The sequence below is a fragment of the Chelonoidis abingdonii genome, chromosome 16 (assembly GCF_003597395.2).
Source record: "Chelonoidis abingdonii isolate Lonesome George chromosome 16, CheloAbing_2.0, whole genome shotgun sequence".
NCBI lineage: Eukaryota > Metazoa > Chordata > Testudines > Testudinidae > Chelonoidis > Chelonoidis abingdonii.
Window position 1 is genome coordinate 14,952,709 of NC_133784.1, and position 11,035 is coordinate 14,963,743.

The 11,035-nt window shown below is 46.8% G+C and overlaps 2 protein-coding genes across 3 annotated transcripts in view; one reads left to right on the plus strand and one right to left on the minus strand.

Annotated features, from left to right (window-relative positions):
* Positions 1-11,035, minus strand: part of SEC24C (SEC24 homolog C, COPII coat complex component) — a 647,635-nt gene that overhangs the window by 182,585 nt on the left and 454,015 nt on the right. The gene's annotated exons all lie outside the window — the stretch shown is intronic.
* Positions 1-11,035, plus strand: part of MYOZ1 (myozenin 1) — a 29,005-nt gene that overhangs the window by 13,106 nt on the left and 4,864 nt on the right. For both annotated transcript variants that reach the window (XM_032768717.2, XM_032768718.2), the window contains exons 4-5: positions 6,882-7,140; positions 10,382-10,544. In XM_032768717.2, coding sequence (XP_032624608.1) covers positions 6,882-7,140; positions 10,382-10,544 — 422 coding nt within the window. The remainder of the gene's footprint in view (positions 1-6,881; positions 7,141-10,381; positions 10,545-11,035) is intronic.

Consider the following 11,035-nt stretch of genomic DNA (forward strand, 5'->3'; position numbering starts at 1 on the left):
GTCCTGCCCTGATGGAGCAGGGTTGGATTAGAAGATCTGCTAGACATCTCTTCCACCCCAGACGAGTCTATGAATGACTGTGGAGACTGATAACCCTCTTGCTCCAGGAGAGGTGACATATGCAGGGGGGGATGGTGGGATGAAACTAGAGTCTCCCCTCAGCAGCTTTGGGGTCTGCTACAGGATGGCTTTTTATATGAAGTGGGTCCAGCTCTCCTGTGTCAGGACTGGTGCAGCCCAGATTGAGCTGATTAATAGGCCAGGGTGGCATCTGGGGCTAATAAATGAGAGGAAGAGAACTGTGAGAATGGAGGAGGGCCTTGGAGGAGTTCTTTGGGGAAAGCTGAAAGTGGGAGAGCAGTGGAGGGGCTAAACCTGCTGAGCTGGAGAGCCAGTGCCAGCAGGCTGAAAAGAGTTGAGGCCAGGGGCATAGCTATATTTGAGTTGCAAGGTGTAATTTCCAGCTCAGGGAACTCTGATCAAGCTAGTGCACTAAAAATAGCATGTAGCCACAGTGGCACAGATGGTGGGAGGAGCTATCACCCTGAGTGCCTACCTATCTCAGACAGAGTGTACTTGCCACACTAGCCCCCCACGCAGCTGGGGCTACACTCTGTCAGTGAATTAACTTAGTTATAGCTAGCACAGGCATGTCTCCGTGAGCTGGGAATTATCTGTCAGAATGACGTAGGAGAGTGTCTGGCAAAACACAAGAGGCCAGGGTGGGTAACCTCAGCCACCCTTCTCTGGCCCTGCTGGCCAAGATAGTGTGTCTCCAGTAGTGCAACACACAAACCATTATTCACAGCACTGCCCTCGGGAACAACCCTTTTGTAGCCAGCCAGCTTCCACAAGCTACCTGACCCGCACAAATCCACCCTCCTCTCCAGCCCTGCAGTAGTACACTGGTGTGTGTAATCCATGCCATGTGAACAGCTCTATAACAACAAAACTAGGGGAAAAAAGCCAGTGATACTCAGTTGGTTGCTTGGCTGATTGTGTCTCCTGTGGCCACCTATGATTTTGTTCCTCTCCTGCAAGGCTCAGGACAAGGCTGGAGTCCATATTCCCCACCCACAGGACCGTGCTGCCTCCCACGAGAGAGTGCAGTTATTTTAATAAATTAGCATGAGATACCTGACTATCTGGGACTATCACCCCCCTCTCTCCTCATACAAGCACATGGCAAAACTCAGCCCTGGGGTAAGCGGTGCAGCTCCAATGGAGGATTTGCGGACACTTCCCTGCACTCTCTCTCTCAGAAAAAATGTGTGCCTGCTCACTTACTCTCTCTTGCTGTTCCATGCCTGTCTGTTTGAACTTTAAATCCCCCTGGCCCAGAATAAAGGAATATACAGCTGGCTGCTCCAGTAACTTCAGAAGTGTTATTAACAACACAGACATCAAGTATTTGGGAACCTCTTCATCAGGGAGGTGGAAATAGAAACACATTTGGTGCTCCCAATCATTCCTTTTAGGGCACAGCAAGGCACCATCACAGAGCTCACAGTGTCCCTTGCCAGGCACTCCCTCTGTGACATCAGGGCCTTGAGATGCTCAGATGGGTGGATCATTTTTCACCAACTGTTTCTCCTGAGGCACATATAGCAGTACTGGAGGATTAGGAATGGATCCTGGACAGGTGCTCAGCAGCTTACAGGATAAGACTCTTGGTCAGAAAAAGGTTTCACAGACATACAAGTTCTGGTTGTTTATGAATCTTGAGGCCTGTGCCTCTCTTAGAGTAACCAGACAGCAAGTGTGAAAAATCGGGATGGGGGTGGGGGGTAATAGGAACCTATATAAGAAAAAGACCCCCAAATCAGGACTGTCCCTATAAAATTGGGACATCTGGTCACCTTAGCCTCTCTAGGGTCCAAGCACAAGCAGTAGTTGCTTTCTGGTTAGAATATTTTGTAATGAATTCAGGGCTGCTGGATAGACAGCTCTGGAGACTGAAGGCCTCCATCCCACAGTCCAGTGCTGAGCAGGCACACGCAGAACAAGTTTCCCTCCACCTCTTAGGGCAGTCTGTGTTACCCATTCGCTCCTTTGCCTCTCTGCCATAACTGCCAACAAGAGGGCCAATTAATACTGATCCTGGCAGTGCTTTTTGTGATGTGGACATGAACTGGGCTCACTAAACTCCTTTCATGCTGGTCCCCTCGCATATAGCTTCACTGCAGCCTCCCAGCCCAGGCAGACAGACATGTGTTAGCTCCACGTTAGCTAACATGATAAATGTAGCAGTGCAGACAACGCGGCACGAGCTAGCCACTCGAGTGCAGAACCAGGGGCCTGAGCTGTCTTGGAGTCAGGCAGGTAGCCAATGCTGCGATGTCCACATTGCTATGTTACTATACTTGCTCAAGCAGAGCTAGCCAGCTCTGTCTACCTGGGCTGGGAGGAATGCTCAAGCTGCAGTGTAGATGCACCCCAAATGGCCTCCAGGTGGTAGCAGCCTTTGGCTTACATTCAAGCTGGTAACCTACAGGTGAAAGGTTAGCCACCCAGCCCCTGAGACAGCCCACTGGTAGCCACATTTCCCTTTAAACACCTTTACCTCTGGCATGTAACAAGCAACAGAGACACAGCTTCCCCCTCCCAACTTTGACCAGGTACAGTCTCCTGTCTGGGACTCTCCTTCAGGGGCTGCTGTCTGTTATAGAAAACATTAGGCTGAGACTAGCTTTCTTCACCTGTTGCACTAGGAGGGATGAATGACACAAGAGGTACCAGGACACCAGGCCCACTCTGGATGCAGGAACTAGAGTGGTTCTGCAAGAACAATTCTCTTTTCTATATGACCTTTCCCATGAGCAGGTCTCCCTCTGGAGTAGCTGGCCCACCAGCAGTTTTGGTGGAAAGGAGAGGGAACTTTTTAAGTGATAGATGCAGTGCCATGTGTTCGCGCTTTTGAGACGACCTCCCCGCAACATCCCAAAACACTCCTTTATTTCAGTCTGCCTTTATACAGCTGTGCAGTTCTCCATGTACACCTCTACCCCGATATAACGCTGTCCTCTGCAGCCAAAAAATCTTACTGCATTATAGGTGAAACCGCATTATATCGAACTTGCTTTGATCTGCCGGAGTACACAGCCCCGCTCCCCCGGAGCGCTGCTTTACCGCATTATATCCGAATTCGTGTTATTTCGGGTAGCGTTATACCGGGGTAGAGGTGTATCTCCAAACAGACAGTCTCACCATCCTCTGTGTACAGCCCCAGGTAGAAGAGATGAAACCTCCACGATCACAGTTCTCTCTATCCCCAGTGTTTTCTGACATTCAGGGGAACCTAATCCTCCCTGTTCCTAAAATGGGAAGCCCATTCACGCGGGAATAGGAGAGATGTTCCCAAAGGATGCCAGTGGCACCAGCTCCATTTGTTTAGCTTGCTGATGGCTGGATGCCTGGACTGCAGCTTGGATGACCTGCTGTAAAGCTCTGGACAATGTCACTGAGGAATGGAGTGGAGGGTTGATAATGCCACACTGAGCCTTGTGGGGTTTTCACTTCTTCTCATCTATTTTTAGCTGAATGAACAGCTGGCCTTGAAAGCCTGTTACAGCCTGGAAAGCTTCTCTTTGCTAAACTGCACTAGGTATAAGAGACATGAAGAATCTGTGAGCCCTTAAAGAATCATGGGATTCACATTGCCAATTGGCTGCACCAGGAGAATTTACCCAGGCAGTATAGCATGATGAATGCATCTTTGGTTCATCTTCATCTGACTTGCTCCATTACTGCTTCATGTGCCTATAACCTACCCCCAAATCCAAGTGCAAAGAACATATGTGATACATGTACATGGGTAGTATTACATGTTTTATATGTGATACCTGTGTCTGTGTACAGACTGTAATATTCCAAAGGAGCCACTTTCTTTTAGCTCATATGTGTCAAGATATAATCCCACATACATTCAAATGTACATGGTACTGCCATATGTGTCACTTACATTTTTATTCCACGTAAGTATTTACTGAAATCACACTGAGGGAATATGGGGTACTGCCATGTCTGGCACCACACCCTTCCCCTTCTGGGGGTTCCACCCCACAATGGGCCATGTGCCTCTTCCCGAAAATAAGTCAAAGGGCATTAAATGTGCTTGGCACTTTGCAAAATCAAGTCAATATTAGGTGCAACAGAACCTGCTTTTAGGTTATATGAGACTATGTTTGCTAGCTCTTGCTAGGGAGGGCAGAGGACCTCAACAGCAAAGCCAGCTTTGTCTTCTAGACAAATGCAAGTTTCTTCCTCACCATGCTAGTTGGCTAGAGCTGGTTTGCTAATATCCACTAGGCTTATAATAAAAACTTTCATTCCCTTACTTTCCTCTTGCACATGCAGTGGGTCTCATGAAAGCCTTGAGTATTCTTACAAGCTGCCATGCCTCCAGGTTTTCACAACCTTCACAGAATCATAGAAATGTAGGACTGGAAGGGGACCTTGGTCCTCCTTGTGGCTCATCTGGGGAATCTGCTCTTCTACTTTGTCAGATGCCCCTTCCTATGGTTACTCAGTCCATCATTCCACTCACTCACTCCATGGCAGCACTTTCCACTTCATAGCTTAGCCCTCCAACTAAGTCACATTAATGTTCTCCCCCTCTTCTGGGGTATCACAAGTCCTTTGAGGCAAACTGTTCCAGGCACTCTGCTCCCCAGTGCCTGGTCTCTGCCACTCACAGTGGCTAGGAGGGGAACCTGGGTCCATCCTCTACATGGGGTTCCAGGCCGGGGACCTTCAACCTCGCAGCTCAGGGCTTTTACTCTCTCAGCCCTTACTGCTCCTTCCCTGGACTGCTTCCTAGACTCTCTTTGTAGCTTCCTGCTCTTCCTCCTTGTATAGGGGAATGCCACTGCAGGTTTCCTCCCACAGCCTCCAACTTCCTTTCTTTATAGAGTCTGTCCAGCTCCTGCCCCCAACCAGATTTCATCAGCAGTTAGGCCCTAGCACTTCCTAGGTTTCCTCCAGGTGCAGCCTAAGGTTAATTGGCCTCATTTACCCTTCTGTCCTTGTGTGGGGTGGCCACCCCATCACAGACTTCGACAAGTCATCAAATCCAGCCCTCTGCACTGAAGCAGGACCAAGTTAACCTAGACCATCCCTGACTAGTGCCTGTCCAACCTGTTCTTAAACACCTCCAGTGATGGTGATTCCACAACCTCCCTTGGAAGCCTATTCCAGTATTTAACTATCCTTATTGTTAGAAAGTTTTTCCTAAAGTCTAACCTAAATCTCCCTTGCTGCAGATTAAGCACATTGCTTCTAATCCTACATTCAGTCCACATGGTGAACAATTTGATCACTGTCCCCTTTATAACCACCCTTATCATATTTGAAGACTGTTATCAGTTCCCCTTTCAGTCTTATTGTCTCAAGACTAAGCCTGCCCAGTTTTTTAAGCCTTTTCTCAGACGTCAGGTTTCCTAAACCTTTGATCATTTTTGTTGCTCTCCTCTGGAGTCTCTCCAGTTTGTCCACATCTTTCCTAAAGTGTGGCACTCAGAATCGGACACAGCACTCTGCCTGAGGCCTCACTAGTGCTGAGTAGAGCAGGACAATTACCTCCTGTGTCTTACATGCAACACTCCTGTTAATACACCCCAGAATGATATTAGCCTTTTTTTGCAACTGCTTCACACTATTGATTGATATTCAATTTGTGATCCACTATAATCCCGAGATCTCTTTCAGCAGTATCACCACCTACACAGTTTTCATTTTGTAGCTGTGTATCTGATATTTCCTTCCTAAGTGAAATGCCTTGCACTTGCCTTTATTGATTTTCATCCTATTTATTTCAACCAATTCTCTAATTTTTCAAGATTGTGTTGAATTCTAATCCCGTCCTCCAAAGTGCTGCAACCCCTCCCAGCTTGGGTCATCTGCAAATTTTATAAGCAGACTCTCCACTACATTATCCAAGTCATTAATAAAAATATTGACTAGTACCAGAGCCAGGACTGACCCCTGTGGGGCACCACTAGTTACGCACTCCCAGTTTAACAATGAACCATTGCTAACTACTCTTTGAGTATAGTCTTTCAATCAGTATTGCACTCACCCTAGAGTCATTTCTCTAGTCTGCAATGACAGTCATGTGGGACTGCCAAAAGCCTTACTAAAATGAAGATATATCACACCCATTTCTTCCCCTTCTTCACTAGGCCAGTCACCCTATTAAAGAAGAGCCATATAGAGCTGCCTGTAAAGAAGAACAAATGCACCGGTGGCCAAAGGAGCAGTTTCATGTTGTCACAAGTCCTGGTATCTCAGCATACTTAGTGGGCTATAGACTCAGTTCTCATTTACCTTACCTTGCCATGCTAGTACATTCCTGCCATGAAGCACTCCCTACTATTCCAGCCCCGTCCACCTCAGCTTAGTCAGTGCACCTCATTTCTGACCTATATCTCCTTGTGACAGTTTATGCCCCTAGGGGCAGGGCAGCATGGCCTAGCTGCCGGCATCTGTAGCTCCACCCTCAGGTGCAGGGCAGCATGGCCTAGCAGCCGGCACTTCACTCCTGACCCTGCAGTTCTAGTTCAGAGTACCTGCACAGATCTGCTAATGTGCCTCATCCCTCCCCTCCAGCATCCCCTGCTCTTACACACCCTGGCCTCTAAAGTAGCCCTGCCAGTGCACCTCAGAAAATGACCTTCAGCATCCCCTGCTCTTCCATGCCTACCTCTATACTGGATACAGGGAAAGTTCCACGCTACATGTTGCAAGTGTTTTTGTAATTTGGACAGATGTCCAGTAGGAACTAGGAGGAGACCCATCAAGCTCCCTTTGAGCTCCACACCAAGGAAATATGAATGGAATATGCCCAGTAACAATAACTTCTGCCCTTTGTTCTCTCACTCCAGGATCACTTTCAGAAGTTCATCCCTGGTGTTGGAGGACATTATGGAGGAGAAGCTCATGGTTACTTGCACAGTGGTGGGCGGATGGTGGGTGGAGTAACTGCCGGGCAGTATGGATCTAGTAAACTGCACTATCCCCCTGCTCCTCCTCCTAAGCCTGGGAGCAAAGGTGGTGCTGGAGGCACTGAAGCTGATCTTACCAGGGGCTCAGCCGGAAGTGGGGGAGAAGTGGATGGTGGAGGAAGTGATGCTGCTGGAAAAGGCAAGTATCTCTCACACACTAAAAGTGAGGATGGGGTAAATGTCAGAATTTGGCCCATTATCATTGTTAGGAATGGGTGTGTCTAAAAGAAAAGATGTGAGCTGAACCTTCCAAACCCAATTCCTTCTCAAAGTTTGGAAAAGTTGAATTGACTTTTGTTTCATGGTTTTGCTCACCTCTGCCTGGTATTGGGAAGACAAAGGAATATCAAAATTTTATCAGAATGTATCTGTCCTAGCTAAATCAAGGAAGTTGTGAAAAACCTGGTAAGAAACCTTGATCTCCCAAGGTTGGTACAGCATTTGCTTATATTACATATTGTCCATTATGGGGTTTTACACCTTCTTCAGAAACATCCATCATTGGCCACAGTTAGAGATGGTGCTGGTCTCGTTGGACCATTGGTTGGATCTAGTATGTCACTTTCTACATGCCTATATGTTTGCTTTGTTTTGGGATGGAAGAAGTTCAGCTAAATGCAGAGAAGTTTCAGATAAGCATCAGAACTGAACCATCAAATCTTTTGAGAGTCACTCATCACTAATTACTATTCTGCTGAAACAATCAAAATCCATTCAATATTTTTATTGACTCTTAATGATGTGTGTATAATACCTTCCGCCTACTTCAGTCCTTGGTTAATTTGATCCTCCACTTACTTTGGCCAGAAACCTCTGGAATGAAATCCTTTGTATTAAATCAACTCAGCATCCTTTCTTCATCAATTCCCATTAATCTCTTAGATGGCTTTGAAAATATCAGCCTTAATTAATGAGGAAGAATCCACATTTGGAATTAGATCAGAACCAGCCTTAGCAGTTCCAGGTGGGCCTCACTTCATTGCTAAGAGCATGTGTGATTCTTGTCTGTCATTGTCACATTACTGGCAGGGGCTCAGAGGGGATGTAGGCCAACCCTCTGGCTCTTGCTGCAGAAGTGGAGCCTCATTATTTCTTTCTTTCTTTCACCCCTACTGTTCTGTTGCCTTCTAAACTGCTTTATTGACCCCAGGGTCTTCACAAGGAAAAGGGCCAAAGGCCCTGAAGCAGGAGGGCTTGGGGCTGTGGATTTGGCAAGACCTAAAGGCTGGCTCTGAATGACAGAGAAAATAAGTGAGCCCAAAGAAGATGGATATGATGGGAAAAAAAGAATACAAAAGCTGTGCTATTCGGACTTTGCAGTTGACATTATAAACACTGCTGTTTTCAGTGCAAACTGCAGTAGACACCCTGATGTGGGAGGAATAACACAATGCACTTCAGTCTGATCTGATCCAAATCAGAGGAAGGCATTGCTATAAAAATAGTTCCTTGTATGTCTAAGGTGCCTGTCGTCTAAGAATCTTAAAGTGACCTACAAAGCACTGCTGAATTAACGCTGCTGGTAGGTAGGTGTCATTATGCTCAGCTGAGTAAACTAAGGCACACAGAGTGAAAGTAACTTGTCTGAGGTCACCCACTAAGTTAATGGTTGAACCGGAACTAGAACCTAGAACTTGTGACTCCCAGGCCACTGATTTCACTCCTTGAAAGTGCAGCTCTGTAGTCCCTAGGATGTGAATTTGCACAAGGAGACCCCAACAGAAGTCTCTAGGCTATTGTTTAGCCATTCTTAGCAGTTTAGAAAAATAATAATGTCTGAAGCAGGCAGCTCAGTGACAATGCAGCCCACAAACGTGTAATTGGATGGTCTGTTCATGTCACTGGTGCACCCCGATAAAAACATCAACTTATAAAAAGTACTGACCCATGCAGAGGGATGTGGCCAAATCAGACATGTTCAAGAAGAGGTTAGTTGGGACGTTGTTAGAAGGAACAACACTGAGTTGCAAAGATCCTGAAGTTCAAGGGCGTTAGTGTCTGGGATTTGGGTTTGGCACTCTATAGAGAGAGGAACTAGGTGCAGAGTTTGGCTCTAGGACCAAACTCCCCCATATTTGGTGGTGTTTTGCCCAGAGTTTGTTTGGGCCTCATGTAATGCTGATGGAATTTACACACCCACATCCCAAATAAGGGAGGAAGGGGTTAATTCAGGGAGTAGGCAGCATTTCTGCTTTTACAAAGGCTTCCCTCTCAGATAGGAAAGGACTGGCTGGTAGACAGATAGACCTTCCTGGGAAAAGAGCCTGAACATCCAGCTGGGGCTTTGGGGAATGTGACACTCTTTCTGCCTGCCCTGAAAGAGAAGTCTGTCTGGACCTGGGGCAGGTTGAAGCAAACCATCCCTGTGATCTTACTGGGGTTTATGTTTGGGCTACAGGCTGTTTATTATAAATGTCTCTTTACCAAGATTAACCTGACAGGGGCCTGACATAGCTTCTTAAAGGTGTGGGACAGGCTGGGCAGCAGCTACCCCAAGCTGGAACATCCCACATTCTGGGTGAAATCCTGGCCCCATTCCAGTAAATGGCAAAACTCCTATTGATTCAGTGGGACCAGGATTTCACCCTCCATCTGTAGTCATCAGTCTAATGACGTAGGAGAGTGTCCAACAAAACGCAAGGGGCCAGAGTGGGTAACCTCAGCCACCCTTCTCTGGCCCTGGTGGCCAAGACAATGTGTGTCTCCAGCAGTGCAACACACAAACCACTGTTCACAGCACTGCCCTTGGGAACAACCCTTTTGTAACCAGCCAACTTCCACATGCTACGTAATCCGCACAAATCCACAATCCTCTCCAGCCCTGCAGTAGTACACTGGTGTGCATAATCCATGCCATGTGAACAGCTCTATAACAACAAAACTAGGGGGAAAAGCCAGTGATACTCAGTTGGTTGCTTTGCTGATTGTGTCTCCTGTGGCCACCTATGTTGCTCTCTTGCCGGGCTCACAAAAAGGCTGGAGTCCATCTTCCATGTCATGTCTTTTGCAGTGGGAGAAGCCCACTCTTGTGGATAATACAAGGCTATGCCGTGGGCCTGACTGCTGTAAAAAAATCAACTTCCCAGCATGTGCTCTGATGAAGCTCCAAAGAACAGTGGCTCTCAAACTGTGGTCCACGAAACAGGATTGCGAATAGGAAAGGAAGTGGTCCATGAGATAATATCTCTTAAGATATGGCCCATTCTGTGAAAAAGTTTGAGAACTCCTGCCATAGACTCTAGCTTTTAATTTGTGACTTTCAGGGTCAGCTGATAAAATTCAGTTGGTTTTAAGTTTGATGCCTATGACATGGAAAATGCATTTGTTCTGTGCAAATCTCACTTGATCAAAATGTTCTTCTCTTCTCTGTTTGTGTCCAGGTGAAAAGTCAGGAAGTGGGAAAAAAGTCTCTGTTTTTAAGACCTATATCTCTCCATGGGAGCGAGCTATGGGCATAAGCCCTCAGGAGAAAAGTCAATTCACCATTGACTTGTTGTCATATGGTCCCAAAGCTGAACTCCCCCATTACAAATCTTTTAACAGGTGAGGCCACTTGGAGGTGTAATGCAGGGTACATGAGCTGTAGAACAATGTTGGATGCGGCCACTTCACGCTTAACAATGTCAATGGGTTTTTCACACATGCCATGTTGCAGTCTCTTGTGGGGCTAATTGCTGGAAGCCTACAAAGGGGAGAGAAGTTTCAGGACTAGAGACAACAAATGGAGATTCTTCTTTAGAAGGCTTTGTTCTGGAAGCAGAGGTCCTTAGTTCTTTTCCACCTTCCCCAGAATACATTACACATGGTTTAGCTGGCAACAGCAGTGTCTCTAGTCATGTCTGCAGCCATGGATTTATTACCATAATGACCCGTAGAGCCCTGGAAAAATGGCTCGTAAAGACTTGGGGCCCAAGTATCCACAGTACTGCAGTTCTCATAGACTCATAGACTCATAGGTCAGAAGGGACCAATATGATCATCTAGTCTGACCTCCTGCACAAGGCAGGCCACAAAACCCTACCCATACACATTTA